This window comes from Eumetopias jubatus, unplaced genomic scaffold, assembly GCF_037043125.1.
Source record: "Eumetopias jubatus isolate StellerSeaLion01/CBP00866 unplaced genomic scaffold, mEumJub1_p1.0 scaffold_6, whole genome shotgun sequence".
Lineage (NCBI taxonomy): Eukaryota > Metazoa > Chordata > Mammalia > Carnivora > Otariidae > Eumetopias > Eumetopias jubatus.
This window is the reverse complement of record NW_028274812.1, coordinates 145,494,315-145,510,262: the sequence shown is the minus strand read 5'-3', so window position 1 is coordinate 145,510,262 and position 15,948 is coordinate 145,494,315. Positions and strand designations below refer to the sequence as shown.

The following is a 15,948-nucleotide window of genomic DNA, read 5'->3' as shown; positions in this document are numbered from 1 at the left end:
GGATGTGGGAAGGGACGCAGAGCTTCCCTGCCCTCTCTGGGTCACCACTGTGCCAGGACCTCCCTATGCTCCCCAAGGCAGAAGCTCTTGGAACTCTGTCATTTCAAGTTTTTATAGAGGCTTTATTGCATAGATATGATTGAGTAAATGGCAACTGATGAATAACTCAATCTCCAGCCCCTCTCCTCTTCCCGGAGGTGGGATGGTAGAGCTGGAATTCCAACCTTCCACTCATGCCTTGGTCTTTCTGGAGACCAGCCCCCATCCTGAAGCTATGGGTAGCTTCAGGGATCCCCAGAAGCCATGGGTAGCCCCCAGCCGCCAGTCATCTCAATAGAATACCCAAGGCACTCTCATCACTCCAGAAATTCCGACGTCTCAGAAGCTCTCGTGTCGGGAACCAGGGACTGAGTCCAAATATTATGACAAAAGGGGCGCCTATCATCTCTACCCCTCAAGAAATCTGAGATTTCACTAATCTGAAATTCTGGAGCTCTGTTCCAGGAAGTGGGGGCAGAGACCAAATATATATTTCTTATTAAGTCACAATAATAGTGGGCAGAGTGGACAACACCTGGAAATTCAGACACACCTATGCTTTCCGGAGCTCACAGTTAAAAACTGGCCTTCCCCAACCCGCACCCACCACTGTAACCTCTGCAGGCAGAACCTTCAGTATTCCACAGCCAAGCTCTCTGAGAAGATACTGGAAACAAAGTCAATGCACATTAAATGGCTAACCAGTCAAGCGGGTACTAAGAGGGAACGTCCATGAGGGCACACGATGAACGGCTAAACATTGGGATCTGAGGCATCCAGTTTGCTCAGAGCTGAGTGACGGTCTGCTCTGTAGCCCAGTCCTGGACCTTTGCTTGGCTGAAGGTGAGGTAGAAGACCAAGCCTGACATGTTAATAGAAACTGAAATCAAGAAGACATTTCTCCAGCCAAACTCAGAATCCTGGAAGCAGGAAATTACAAAGTGTTAATGGTCTCTTGGCTCTTGCCCCCCCCTATATTCAGAAAGGTCTGGAGCATGTCCAGCTTCCCAGCCCCTGCTCCAGCCTCTGTGGCCTTCCTGGTGGTTCCTGGAATACGCAGGTCATTTCCTGGGCCCTGGCCTTCCCCTCCGCCAGAATAGTCCTCCTACCAATAGCCATTTGTCTCCCTCCCTTGTCTGCATCCAGTCCTTACTAAATGTTACCTTTCCAGTGAGTCCTTCCAAGACCACCTTATTTAAACTTGAAATCCCACCCCCTCCTCTGTGCCCTGTCCTCCTCTCCTGCTTTATTCTCCTCTTTGCACTTTGCCACCATTCAGTATGCTCTATATTTTACTGATTTCACTAGTTTTCCATCAGTTTCTTTCCTACAATATAAGCTTCACCAGGCAGGGACTTTTGTTTGTTTTATCCACTTAAACCGCATGGCACATGCTAAAGTGGAATTAACGAATGGATGAATGAAGGGGTGACAAGGGAAACAGTCAGTTCGAGAATTTCCCTATTAAAAGTCATTTCCTGACAGTATTAGTCAGTGACTGGAAGGGAAACCCCTTAATCACGGGCAAACCAGAATGGTTGGCCCCTCCATACTTTGCAAGAAATGCCATGAATATTGCTATAAATTTCAGTGATTAGCATGAAAAACTTCTAAAAACCCCTAAAGTATAAACTCATAAAAATGAACGCTCATCATCGCTCCACACCCAAAACCTGTGGTAATTGCCCGGCATGAGCTGAGCCTGGGGGGAAGTCATGAGGGGGATCAGGACTCTTGAGCTTTAAGTTGAGCCCCGTTGGGGAGGGAACAAAAATATCTTCAGTCTGACTTCTCCTGAGTAACCTCTATAGGTTTCTCTCATGACTATTTTCGTCAGAGCATTCGACCTCACCTGACTGATCAAGAATCCGGCAACGGTGGAAGAAATGGCTCCTGATAAGTGGCCAAAGACTTGTGATAGTCCCCTGAGAAAGCTGGTGTACCTGAGACAGAAAAGAATATTCCAGTATAAGCAAACCATTCACCTCAGCTTACTTGCTGTAACTCTGTGCTTGTCTCTGGGGATGACCAGAGTCGACCCTGGGTCAAGCCTGAATGAAATGTACTGACTAGTGATTAGTATAATCCCGCCTGAGGGTCTGAGACTCCCAGGGGTCACCTGTATTGACTTGTCAACATTGTTTATACAAAATGTACAGATGGATGGTTTGCATCTAGTTTGTACGTTCTCTGAGTTTCTGCTACGGAACCTGATCTTGCAGCCTTGTTTTTGGGTAAAAAAGACCCCTTACTGGATGAGTCGTTGGCTCCCTTGAGACCAGGGCATCTCCCATGGGTCATGGCGCTTGGTTATCTGAAGATGGAGCATGTCCTACTGACCGTGAAAGGATCCTGGGAGCTACATTTGGAAGTCCCAGTCCTCTTTGATTCTACCTCTATCAGAGATCAGTGTTTCTCTTGCTCTCCCGTTAGTCAAGCTTTACTTTATTAAAGCCTTAAGTGAACCGGCACCGTAGGGTCCTTCACTGATCCAACCCCATGTGACTGCTGCATTCCCGACAGAGATATAGGTGTGAGTCACCTCCTGTCCCCAGTTGAGCTGTGAGTGTGGCCACTGCCTCCCCGTTTTCACCTGGAAAACTGAGTGCACAGTGGTGGACTAGCTTTGGGTCCCTTCCAGGAATTATTTGGATGTAGGGCTGACGCTGACATTTCCTGTGACCTGCAGCACGCATCAGCCCCATGGAACTGGGGCATCTGAGTGAGTTTAGGGCTGTGGGACCTGAGCTGAGCTTCTGTGCGGATGTGGTAAAGGGGTCCCTACCGAGGAGCAATATCCAAGAAGTTAATAAGGGCTCCTGTTTGGCAGAAGGTGGTGGTGGCAGAAGACAGTGCCAGCAAGCCCATACTGGTGCTGATGCTGGATCTGACCCAGTGCAGGGACACGAGGACCACAGATGAGACAAGAACCCCTGCAGCAGGAGGACAAACACAGAGGGAATCAAAACCACCCTGAGCTTGCTGCATCCATCCCAGGATCCACCTCAGTCCTTACCGATGGCGGTAGAGAGTTTCCTGATGGTAACGAGGCTGAAGATGTTTCTGGAGTGAAGAAAATCTGCCAGTAGACCGCTAAGGATAGTGCTGATAAAGGCGACACCGAACAGCAGGGCTGACAGGATTCCACTCTGAGGACCAGAGATAAGTCAGGTGCATACCTCACTTCCCACACCGTGACACACACTGACCCCTGGGTGACTTGTCTACTGTATAGCTCCTCTCTATATACATATCTCCTTGAATACAAATTTCAGGTCACTGGAATGAGCCAACACAATTTTAGTGCCTGAGAGAAAATATGCATATAGTTCGATTTGGAAAAAAAAAGACCAATGCTCTCTTCATATGTAAAGGTCACCTGGAAATAGATTTCTTAAAAAGAACAAAACCCAGTAGAAAAATAGGCAAAAAACAGGAACAACTTACAGAAAAAGGAAAACAAGGGACTCCTAAACATATTAAAAGGTGTCCAACCTCATAGTAGAAAGAACTACTTTTTCATCGAGCAACAGTTTTTTGACCTGATCTACGGAGATGCTGTGGGAAACTGGGTACTTGCAAATATTATCAGTGCCCGATGGAAAGCAATTTGACAATAGATATAAAAGTTTGTACTGCATTTACCCTGAACTCAGACAGGCAGAAACAGCTGCTCAGATGTGTGGCAGATGAGCAAGGTTTTTTGCTCAGGGATTGGAAACAACCCAAATGTCCCACAGTGTTTCCCATGCACTGATCTGAAAAGATCACAGTCGTGTAATAAGCAAAGAATAGCAGTGTACACAGCACATAATGTTTTGTGTAAAAAAAAAAGTGACAAAATAAGAAGATATGTTCATGTATGCCTGCGTCCCCATAAAGAAGCAGCGGAAGAATATATAAGAAATGAATAAAAAAAGAGTTATCTGAGGCTGGGAGTGGGCTGGGAGAACAGAACAGACTGGGGACGGGAAAGGGAGGAAGATTTTTCGCTCCTATCTTTGGATATAGTTTTAAAAATGTTGAACCCTGGTTTGATCAGCTCAGCCCTTGTATTACAGTGTTATTAAAGAAAATGCAAGGAAAGAAGTGTTGTGTATAATCCCCCAAATGGAAAGGCTTTAACCGTCACCGTGTCCCAACTGTTCATATTATGGATGAGTAAACCGAAGCCACCAAGGTTTTGTGACTTAGGGAGAAGCCACCCTGAGACCAACGGGAGTCGGGGCCTCTTGACTCTTCCCAAGCGGAGAAAGCCTGGTCTCAACTGTCTGGTCTCCACTGGTCTCTCCAGTCCTTCTGCCATCCTCCTTGTCCTCAGCCTTGGCCTCTGAGATGGGGAGACCCCTTGGCCTCACAGCAGAGACAAACCGTTCCCAACAGCTGGCCTCTGGGATGTCTGTTCGGACCTCCTGTCCCCTGATGGCCTCACCTGAGATTCTGACTTCGCTGCCTGCTTCTGGCCTCCTCCTTTGTGGAGACCTATGGCCACTCAGCCCTTGGGCTTTCTAATCTCGGTACCTCCAGCCTGTTGCAATGCGTGCGCCCTGGACTCTGACCTCTGCTCCGAAAGTCAGCTCTCTGTTGGCCGGTTAGCAGGGGAGCGCAGTCAACATGAGAGCACTGCTTTTTTAGTCCAAACACAAGAATGTAGCAGTCACTCAGTAACCTTGTGAACTGCCGCTAATAGGCTCTGAAATCTGATACACTCTTTGCCACTTCTAAGACCTCCATCTTGTAGGAATTTTAAGGCTCCTGTCCACCCATCAGGGTACCTGTTCATTCTGTGAAAACTCAGCTGTACACACAGGTGCACTTTTCTCTGGATGCATCATATTTGAATAACACATTTTTTAGAAGACCATTCTCTGCAAGTTTTGGTTGGAAGTCCTATTTGGGATGTGTTTTCAGGAGATGTTGTTCGTGGTCCCTGCCAAGCCTTCTCGAAGGCAGGATTTGTTTTGTTAACACTGTATTGTTAATGCTGCCGGCAGAATATCTTGGTTGCAAATGCTGATTGGATTGAACATAAAAGTTTTGCATCGGTCCCTTAGAAAACAGGACACTCTGTGAATGCCACGCTTCCCTAGAACTGTCCCAGCCTTCCCCAGTAAGCAGTAGGTTGCAGTGAGATGATTCAGAATTCACGCAACCAGGATGCTTTTCCTACACGAAGGTCCTGGGCCTAATCCCCTGATTTTGTGGCTGTAAGTGAGACAGTGGATTATATAATGAGGCATTTAGACAGAAGAACAGACTGGGCTTTCTCTATACTTACATCTCTGAGGTTAGCTTGAAGTACAGAGCTGATGTATGTTGGCATGTATGCCATCAAAATATTAAAAGTCCAGAATCTGGTGAAATAAAAGACTAAAATGCCCCAAAGTGGTAGGGATTTGATCATAGCCTTAATGGGAAGGGACCAGCCTGGTGAACAGTCCTGGAAGAAAGCAGATATCAACACCCCTCCATCAGAAGACAGGAGCTTTGCTCCAGTGCCCTCTTCCGCCCCCGAGACACCCGGACGGACACAGGGAACCGGAAGAGAAGTTCATCAAACGCACCTGTTGAGCCAGTGAACACACGATATATTCCTTCTCACTGGTGCTGATAAATGGGTGATTTATGGGGTCATCATAAGCAAGAGGAAACCAGAGAAAAGAACAGGCACAGCCAATTCCACCTAGAAAGAAGATCCCATTGGCCCCTGACGGGAGTTCTTTCAGTTTGACTCTGCACTGACATGACTCCTGGGGTTGGCAGAATGACCCCAATATTCGACTCCTACCTGTATCTATGCTATGGCCCCATCACTGGTGGAGGGTGCTTTCCCACCACCTGTCTGTACATGATGACAGTGTTGAACAACCCAATGTTACCAGTATTGAGTGGAAATAAAATTCATCTTAAATTTTTCTTTTTCTTTTTAAGAATCTTAGGAAAATCTTTTTTTGAAGCAGAGTGTAGATTTTATTTTTTTAATGAAAATATTATTTAATCTATAGATTTTATATAAACATCACCAATTTTCCCAATACCTTTTTTATTATGTTCAATTAGCCAACATACAGTACATCATTAGCTCTTGATGTAGTGTTCAGTGATTCATCAGTTGCGTGTAACGCCCAGCGCTTCTCACCACACTTGCCCTAATCGTAATAGCTCTTTTTACTTTCTAGTTTCTCCTTTACCCATTGCTTCACAAATAGAGAGTGAAGCGCTACCATAGAGTATAGAACTACCCTACACCAGGCATTTTGTGAGATTTTGAGAGTATAAGAATACAAAGATACAATTTTGCCATCAAGGAACTTAAAATCAAGTAGGGTTACCACTGGAGTAGGTTGAGGGGTGGAGGCTGTCAACAGGTATTTTACCGAGTTCCTTCCTTGCAGATACACATTTGTAGCTTCCCTTTCTGAAAACCATGAGCAGAGTAAGCCTCTCATGTTGCTTGAATAATTTTTGTAACCTGCCCTTTGAAGTTTCCATGACAAAGCCTTTGCAGGTCACCAAGCTGAAGTAATCCATCTTCACCCATTTTTTTGTCTAGTGAATATATTGACCTGATGTTACAGGAACCCTTGATATAAGAATATTATCCTCTAATGGAAGCACCAGTGGTGCTCAGTGGTCTTACTGGAATCACACAGGGTGCAGATGGGACTTCAGAGAATGTTTTAAAACTCAAACACAAACATTCGCTGCAAGCAGCTGGGCAGACCCCCACCAGGTAAAGGCAAAATTGTGAAGCCATAGAATGCTGCCTCTGGAATACTCCGAGCCTCTTTGGGACCTTCTGCAGCATCTCTTAATACATTACATCCACTCTGGAGCTTCACACGGTCTGCCCTGTCTTGCAGGTTCTACTGGTTGATTCTTTGTGCCAATTAGCATTTTGTGATTAGGTCACAGTCTTACAATATTCTGGTTTTAATAATAGGAGAAGTTTAAAATATGAATTAAATAAATAAGCATAACTAAAAATATCATCCCACCAAGATACCATTTTCAACATCTTATGAAAGAAATCCCTCTGGGGTTCGTTGTGTGTTCGGTTTAGGAGCAGAACAGAACATTATGATGCTTTTAAAGTCATTAGGTCATTCTAGCTACGCATCCAGGCTCCTGAGATGTAAATGTCATTTTGCAAGATTCACATGATTAGCTCTGAACGTTATCAACTTTAGTTGTATAAATAGTCACATCTATTAGGATTTGGTTAACCATAGATGACTTGCATCACAAAAAGCATGCCCAGCATTCTCTGTCACAAAACAAAATCCTGAGGGGCGCCTGAGTGGCTCAGTTGGTTGAGCGTCTGCCTTTGGCTCAGGTCACGATCCCAGGGTCCTGGGATCAAGTGCCACGTCGGGCTCCCTGCTTGGCGGGGAGTCTGCTTCTCCCTCTGCCCCCCCCAACCCAGCTCGTGCTCTCTCTTTCTTTCAAATAAATAAAATAAAATAAAATAAAATAAAATAAAATAAAAACAAAAAAACCCAAATCCTGAGATTTGAGAAGCCCAGACTCACCAAAGATATAGAAGATAGAAGGCCACCCTTTGGTCTGGCAGAGGAAACCCCCGATGAGCAAAGTAATGAAGGCTCCCATCAATTCCCCTAAACAGAAGAGGTGAGGATGTTTTGGGTGAGAGTCATGGCCGTGCTTTCGAGCAGGGAGACAGGGTAGTTGGAGTATAAGGTCTTGCTTGTGTTGATAGGCCATTGCAGAGTACTCTTGGACAGTGCATACAAGTTGACAATTTAGGGCATCAATTACCTGATGAAGCAATGTTGATGAGTTGACTCTTTTCTAGTGGGGGAGCCCATTTGACCCAAATTGAATACTGGCTTGTTAATACCATAACCTGGAAAAAAAAAAAAGTTCCATTCTTGGCTATCTGAGGTCGTTTTGTAACCAATATCTCACTTATATTTAAAAGCATCTCGGTACCTGGGCTATGCCTTGAACAATCCGCAGGACAATGAGCGAGAGCACCCCTGCATCAGCGGCCAATGGAATAAAGAGGGCCAAGATTGAGGAAAGAAGCAGGCTAACACCCACCAAGTACTTGGCTCCAAATAGTCCAGCTATGTAGCCAGTAGGGATTGGAGCCAAGAATGAGCCATAGTTGGTAGAGCTGAGAATGATCCCCTGGATTTCAGGACTCCAGTCATACAGAGGAGCCTAGGGGACAAAGAGAATCTCACTGTTCATCTTTGGCCAGAGAGTTGACCGTGTTTATCATGTGAACTTGAGAGGCAAACAAAACAAAACAAAACAAAAAAAACAACTGGCAGTTCTCTCTCCTTCTACTTCTCTCCAGTTCCTCCAGTCTACAAATTTCATGAAAAAAAAACAAAAACAAAAACCAAAAACCCAAACACATGCCCAACGTACTCTTTCCTTTTACACAGTTTCCCTGGTTACACAATTAACTGACCCATTAAGATGTAAGAGATCCCATAAAGAAAGAAAGGTTATAAAGAAGAAAGCATTATAGGCAAGGTAACTTTAAAAATACGTGAAGGAAGAAAGTAAAAGTAAACATCTGTGAAACTTAGGTTGTGATTTTCATCCTCGTAGGGGAAGAATGTATGTCCACTAAAGATCGAAGTGGTTTCCTGCATTCTAACTTAGTTCCTGGTTAAACTCTTAGACACTAAATAGAGATATAATCTCCTTAGCTCTACATTATGTTCTCGTGTAGTATAGTTCATTGAACATAGTAGATGCTTAATAAATAGCCCTTTAGGTCAAACCATCCTAGTCAGAGAAAGGGTCTGGAGTCTCATTAAACTTACCACTGCCTTAAGTTGCTGTAGAGTTTCATTCCATCCGTCCTGGGAGTTGGCGGAAGGCCTTTCTGTGGAGGCATTGAGTGGGCCAGGCCAGGCTGTGCTGTTCACCATAGCTGGCATGGCGATGCTCAGGCTCATCTTTTGGGAGTTAAGTGAAAAATTGCAGAGATGCACGATGAGCGCCAGCCCATGTCGGACTGAACAAAAGCCTGAGATGAAGGGGCACAGAAAGTCTTATAATCAGGGTGCTTTTCTCCCATCTTTCTTAAGTCTGGAAGAGGGAGAAGACTGCAGTCTGTGGAGGAGAAATAGAAATAGAGAGCAGACATTCTCTGCAAGTGGCTGGTGGACATCTGTCCCCCCCGGGAGGTGAAGGGGTCAGTAACTTGCTCAGAATTATTACTTGAGCAGAGACTTGAAGAAGGTGTGGAACTGGCCAGAGCGAGTGTTAGGAAGGTTTTTGAGGCAGGGTTCTGGGATGAGCTCATGAGAGTGGGACTGGAAAGAAGTGAAATTGGACAGAAAACTGGCTGGAGGCAGTGGTCGAGGGGCTACGGATAGTAAGGGAGAGGAATTGCTGGAAATGACTCCCAAGGACCCCACCCTATTACCAGGGAACGAGGCAGATTAGCAGGTCAGGGGCTGGGAAGAGATGAGGCACCAAAGGTAGGCTAGGTTGGACTCCAGAAGCATTTCAGCTTCATCTTGATACTGTAATCTGGGCTCGAATGAAATTTGCCAGTGATCCATGAGGGGTCTGGGGTCATCCCTGGACTTGAGTCCAGGTACGGTAGTTTGGCAACAGCTAGAAGGATTGATCGACTGTCCCTCTAGAGAAATTCCAGAAGCGTAATATATGATCCTGTCCTCAAGGCATGTGGGTGCCCCGTTTCCTGGCTCGTGCGGGGGGAGCAAACGCAGTTGAAGTGGCCAGGGCTGTCTCCTGTTGTGTGATGGCATGCCTGTCAAGTTCCAGGAGTGGAGACACGGACCCCCACCTTTGGTTTAACTCGGGGGGGGCGGGGCGTTCAGATGAGACTGTCCCCTCTCCCATCCACACGAATTTACGTTGGAGTTTTGATCAGCATCGTATAGATGTGTCAGATGGCATTGCGAGGGATTGCCACACGGAGAGCATTGTCTTCTCCTGGCCAAGAACAGGGGTGGCTCCCTGTGGATTCACGTCTTCTTCTCTGCCCTGAGCTGCATTCTTACAGTTAGTTCTCTTCAGTTAAGTGCCTCACAAGTTTCTTTTTTTAATATTATTATTATTATTATTTTGATTATTCATTTGAGACACAGAGATACAGAGAGAGAGAGCAGAGAGCATGAGCAGGGGGAGAGGCAGAGGGAGAGGGAGAAGCAGGCTCCCCGCCAAGCAAGGAGCCCGATGTGGGACTCAAACCCAGGACCCTGGGATGATGACCTGACCTGGGCGCTCACCACGCAGGCGCCCCTCATTTTCTTTTTTCTTAATGCACTTTTTTATGTTAGAACGGTTTTAGACTTACAGAATTATTGAGTTCCTTTTTTTTTTTTTTAGATTTTATTTATTTATTTAAGGGACAGACACAGAGATAGCAAGAGAGAGCACAAGTGGAGTGGGAGAGGGAGAAGCAGGCTTCCCGCGAAGCAGGGAGCCCGATGCGGGGCTCGATCCCAGGACCCTGGGACCATGACCTGAGCCGAAGGCAGACGCTTAACGACTGAGCCCCCCAGGTGCCGCTGAAGTATTGAGTTCCTGTGTACCTCACACCCACTTTCCCATTATGAGCATCTTCTGTTACTATGGTACATTTGTCACAATTGATAAACCTACTGCAATGTATGATTATTAGCTAAAGTCCACACTGTGTTCAGACTTCTTAGTTTTCACCTGACGTCTCTTTTCTGTTCCAGAATCCCATTCAGGATAGCATAGTTATCTTTGATTGTTATGTCTCCTTGGGATATTTATGGCTACGACAGTTTCTCAGACGTTACCTGTTTCTGATGACCTTGATGATTTTGAAGAGTACCAGTCAGACATTTTGTAGAACGTCCCTCAACAACCTGTTTGAAGCAGTGTTTGTCAGTTTTCTCCGCTGTGAAGTTGCTCTTGTTCAGTCCCTTTCCGTGCTGGGCTCTGCAAGAAGTCACACGCACAGTTCCCACATAAGGAGTGAGGAACTATGCCCCACCTCCTCAAGGCACTGGATACAGAGACATTTTCTGCTTGGGAGAATCTCACTGAGTTTTTCTAGTGAAACCACCAAGACATAAATTGTTTTTTTTAAAAGGGTTAACTTTCTGACACCTCTCTTCACTTCTTGCATGTTTTTTTGACGTGTGCAATTTTTCTTAATTCAAATTTATAAACGTTATTTCCATAGACATCATGGACATTATCTGCTTCCCCGTGATTAACACCTTACATATTTGAAATGCTTCTGTCTCCTTTGTCCCCACGATTACCTGTGCCTAATCTCTCTGCCTGATCAACCTGAGTCAGGAATTATTTTATTGCCGTGAAGGGCATCTGCTGTCCAAGACAGCTCTTGTATATTTTTCATTGCGATTTCCTTCATGATTTGAGTTTACTTTTTTTCTACATTGAGGTTGTCTCCCTTTTTTTTTTAAAGATTTATTTATTTATTTATTTATTTGAGAGAGAGAATGAGATAGAGAGAGAGAACATGAGAGGGGGGAGGGTCAGAGGGAGAAGCAGCCTCCCTGCTGAACAGGGAACCCGATGCGGGACTCGATTCCGGGACTCCAGGATCATGACCTGAGCCGAAGGCAGTCGCTCAACCAACTGAGCCACCCAGGCGCCCATCTCTTTTGTTTTTCCACATACTTTCCTTGAAGGTATAGACTCAGTGAACTGGATGCTTGATTAAGTTGCTTTCATTTGTTCTTATGCAGTCTCTATTTTCTTCCCTTCTTCATACCCATCATCTTTTGAGCCACTTGTCTTGGTCTCCCTCTGCATCTTCCATGACTTTTCTAAGCCTTGGTTCTATCTCACTGATTCGATTTTCTGTGGTGATCATTTCTTTCCTTGCTACCGTTTATTCCATTTTAATTCTGAAGTCATGTTTTCCTCTTTAGTTTCCTTTCTCCTCTACTTTGGACTCTTCTTGCACATTTTCCTGTCAATTTACTTCCTATACTCTGAGCTTCTTATTATTCTTGAGATCTTAAGTTGGAAATGAAAATATTCTTCAGTTTCCCCAGATAAAATAAGCGCAGCCATGTAATATGCTGGTTAGCAATCAGACTGCTCTGGTGTGAATCCAGATGACACCTCTTTGTGCTTGGATGACTTAAATGAGTTACTTCCTTTCTGCTTGAATTCTGTCTCCTTCAGTGGAGGGGATGCTAGGAGGAGTATCTTCCTTGAAGGAATGTTGTGAAGATTCAGTGAATTAATCCACATAAAGTGCTTAGAACAGTGCCTGGCACCAAGCATGCATTTAATATGCCATGATCACTCTCGGATCTAATGCATTCCTTTTCTTTTTCTTTTCTTTGTGCTAGCGTATTTACACATCTTTCATGCCCCAGTCTTGGACCATAAAGATCAGTCATTTGTGATTTAGTTCCCATGTGTTGAAACCCTTGCCGTGTGTGGAAATGGGCCACCTTTGCTGACCTGAGGCTGCTGCCATGTGGCGGTGACAATGTGTGATGAGGGGGGAGGTGGCAGCTGGTGGGAGGCAGGAGGAGGCCTTGGAATTCTTTTGCCAGTTCAAGGGAAGTAACTACTCTTCCATTTGAATTTTGCAATGACCTGGTCAATGTTGAGGACCCCAAAATTCCAAGTTAATTTCTGTCATCATACATGTACTGCCTTGGTCTGTTGCACTGGCCCAAGATGCTAAGATGCAGCTCTTCAGAAAGATGAGTAAGCTGTGGATGGGGCAACAGCAGGATGTGGGCCATGTGAGCTTCACCCGCCATATCCCAGACTCCTCTTGCTTGTGGTGAGGTTGCTGGCCTCTAGACACTGCCATTCGGAGCTAGGGAGCGTGAGCCGAGGCTTCACAGTAATGGGTGTCCTCTCTTTCTTCCTATATCACTGTACCATGCTCCAAGGAGGAGGCTTTTGTTAGCTCTTGGCAGCTTCTCTCAACCCAGCAATGAGCCTTAGAATTCATAGTGCGTGGTGGAACGATTCCCTAGTTTTAACCTGGATGGAGATACTTTCTCAAAGCGGTTGATTCCTTGTTTATTTCTGGGACTTTCAGAGAGGGATGTTATTGTAGCCTGGCCTCTGGGTGACATTCTTTCCACGGGCTGGGGTATATTCACCTCCATGTGGGCTTCGGATGGGGAGGAAGGAAGCTGTGCCTGACGCTGTTCATGAATTCTCGCTGCCATCCTTGCCCTTCCAAGTTCTCCACAGAGAGACAAATACCTGGAAGTGACAGCCCTCAATCTATCATGCAGACAGACAGGCTTCCAACCATGAGGGCATTCTGGCAAAGTTTGGAAGGCTGAACGTGGTGAGAAGCCATGATGCTGTGAGGTAGCCGGAGGTCCATGGAGGAGGATCAGTGATGGTGGACATGGGATTTCTGCCTGTGGCTTTTGAGCGCCCCCTGAAAATCGCCCACTCGGGGCTGCACGTGGTCATCAGAGTGACCCATCCAACCTTACTCCTGGATTTCCCGAAAGGGGCTAATCTGACTTCTGCTTCCCCAGCCTTTCAAAGTCTGTGGAATCTTCCAGTCCCTTATATAAAGCCCCTTTTTTCTTGAAATATCTAGAGTGCCTTCTGTTTTTCTGAGTGATCCCAGACAGAATCTCACAGGCCTCTGGGAGATAAGGGAATAGGAAGGTCACTGTGGTGGTGTCTGTCCCCACTCTGCCCCATGAACCCTTAACTGAGCCTAATGGGCAGAAACCACTGACCTCTGGCAGAACCTCAAGGTCCAGCTTTTCCCTGGGTCTCCAGGGGTACAGGAGCATAAGCAACTCTATTATGTGGGCCAGATGACTGGATGTGACATGTAATGGGGGAGGGGCATTTCTCTGTCCCACGGAATAGCTGGATTTGGTTCTGTGAGTCTCTTTAGAAGTGCAGTCATGCCCAGCAAAGATGTCAGTAGCCTCTGGGGACACGGGGACCTAGAGAAAGCCCCAGCAGTGCCCTGAGGGTGTGAGAAGAGGACCCAGGAGTGCCCAGGAAGTGTGGGCCAGAGAGAGATGAGTGGAAATTGATGTTGGCCACCAACGGATGAAGCAACCAGCAGGGTTTATGCATAAGCACTGTGAGAAATACTTGGAGACTCAACAAAAGAACCAGGTGGGACTATGAAGAGTAGCTGGGGCTCTGCCTTATCAGGCGGGACAAGATTTAGCCAAAAAAGGATTATTATTAGCATGATGCCAATTGTAATGACAGGTCAAATGGGTTACTAAGGGATTGGATATAGCTGTAGCTCCTGGAGTGTCAGCAGGGGACTAAGCAGCATGGTGGGGTGGATGCCCTAGAAGACTGTAGAAGAAACCAGAAAGACCACATATGAGTCCCACCATTGCCGAAAAGGGGGCGGGGGGGGATGACGCTGTGTGAGAGGTGATAATCATAGTTAAAGTTGATAGAGTGTTTCCTGTGCGCCAGGCATTGTTCTAAGTGGTTTACATATTATAACAAATTTAATTCTCATGGAGATGCTGTGAGGTAGGTACTATTATTATCATGTATTTATGAATAAGGAAACCGAGACACACAAAGTTTAAGTAATTTTCCTAAGGTCACATAGCTCATAAATGGCAAAATCAGGATTGCAAACATGGAAAATTTTTATCTATAAGTTCTTTATATTACTGATTTTGAGAGAGAGGATAGGAGAATTTGGCTGATAGACTCTTAACTACTTAGATGTGGATGAGGTCTTCGAGATACAAGAATCAAGCTCTCCCATTTTCCAGATGAGGAAGGTGAGGCAATGGGATTCATTCCAGGTCAAACAGTTCCTAGTTAACTGTAGATTGAGTATTAGAATGCACATCCCCTTATTTCTCCTTTGATGGGTAAGATTAGGAGAATCCTCTAGTCCTTGAGACATGCTCACTTCCGAGCAGACACACTGGCTAAAACGTTGAGGATTGTAAAGCATGCCACCTTAGTTAGTGCTTTACTGTTCAAAGGTGTTATCTTATGAAAAGTCTATTTCCATAAGAGAATTAATGAATCACGTAATTATGAACCATTGAAAGTTTAGGGGAAAATAAGGTGTTCACCAGGTTTTCTTAGGACATATTATAGAAAAGCACCTGGTTGTGATATAGACAATGTAGAGGAGGAAAAGCGACTTTTGTGACATGGTGGAAAGGAAAAGCCTGTTCTCTTTGAGGCAGGGCAGAGAGACCTAATTGGATGCTCCCGGACTTAGAATCGGAAAACCCAAGACCGGTTTCCATATTTTCTACCTAGCATCTGCTCTGAATTTTTTCATTCATCTATAAATACTGTCGTGATACCTACCTGTCCTATATACCTTCAAGGTTTCTTGCAAGATGTGAAATAATTCTCCATAAAAAAGGCTTTATAGCTATGTAGAGCCCTTGGCAGTTGGTGGGAGCATCCTGCTGTATATCACCACAAGGGAAGTCGAGGTGACACAGATACCAGTTTTATCCGTAGCCAGTACATGAGTTTACCTTTCCTGGAGGTTTGCACGTGAGCCATGTTTAAATTCCCGTCACTGGAAATAGCTCCCACTCCCTTTGTTTCTGCTCTAGTAGACATTTTGGTTCTTTTCTCCCAGGGACTGGCGTTCACCTACTGAAATGAAAGAATGCAAAAGCAAATACAGGGCGACAAGTGTCCTGTATCACACATGACGCTGCCCCAGTTCTACAAATTAGGAGGAACTATTTGGTGGGAAAAGTGCTAGGTTGGGGTTCAGGAGACCTGATCTGTTGCCCAGACTTATCACTAGACAATTGTGTGACCCTGGGAAGGTCATAGCTGCCCTGGGTCTTAGTCTCTGCTTCTCTGAAATGAATGGTCTGGCCTGGACTGCCTTAATGGGTTGTAATATTCTTTCCAGTTCTGTGTTCCTTTGTCTCTCAACTGATATATGTATCAACTGGATGTTAAAACCTGACAGTCTTC

The 15,948-nt window shown here is 45.4% G+C and overlaps 1 protein-coding gene across 1 annotated transcript; it reads right to left on the bottom strand.

Annotated features, from left to right (window-relative positions):
- Window positions 1–824: 824 nt before the first annotated feature.
- On the bottom strand, window positions 825–15,579 carry SLC17A4 (solute carrier family 17 member 4). Its single transcript, XM_028107355.2, has 11 exons — window positions 15,492–15,579; window positions 8,844–9,049; window positions 7,993–8,226; window positions 7,819–7,906; window positions 7,572–7,658; window positions 5,604–5,722; window positions 5,318–5,479; window positions 3,056–3,188; window positions 2,825–2,972; window positions 1,892–1,982; window positions 825–959 (listed from the first exon to the last, which is right to left on the bottom strand). Exons 1-11 carry the CDS (start codon window positions 15,577–15,579, stop codon window positions 825–827), a joined length of 1,491 nt encoding a protein of 496 aa, XP_027963156.1.
- Between the last annotated feature and the right edge of the window lie 369 nt (window positions 15,580–15,948).

Excerpts from the sequence above, each read along its gene's own strand:
- SLC17A4 (XM_028107355.2), bottom strand. The coding sequence starts at position 15,579 with ATGTCTACTAGAGCAGAAACAAAGGGAGTGGGAGCTATTTCCAGTGAC. Across the intron at positions 9,050-15,491 it reads CGTGCAAACCTCCAGGAAAG|GCTTTTGTTCAGTCCGACAT; the intron begins GTAAACTCATGT and ends CCTTCATCTCAG. Across the intron at positions 3,189-5,317 it reads TTCAAGCTAACCTCAGAGAT|AGTGGAATCCTGTCAGCCCT; the intron begins GTAAGTATAGAG and ends TCTGGTCCTCAG.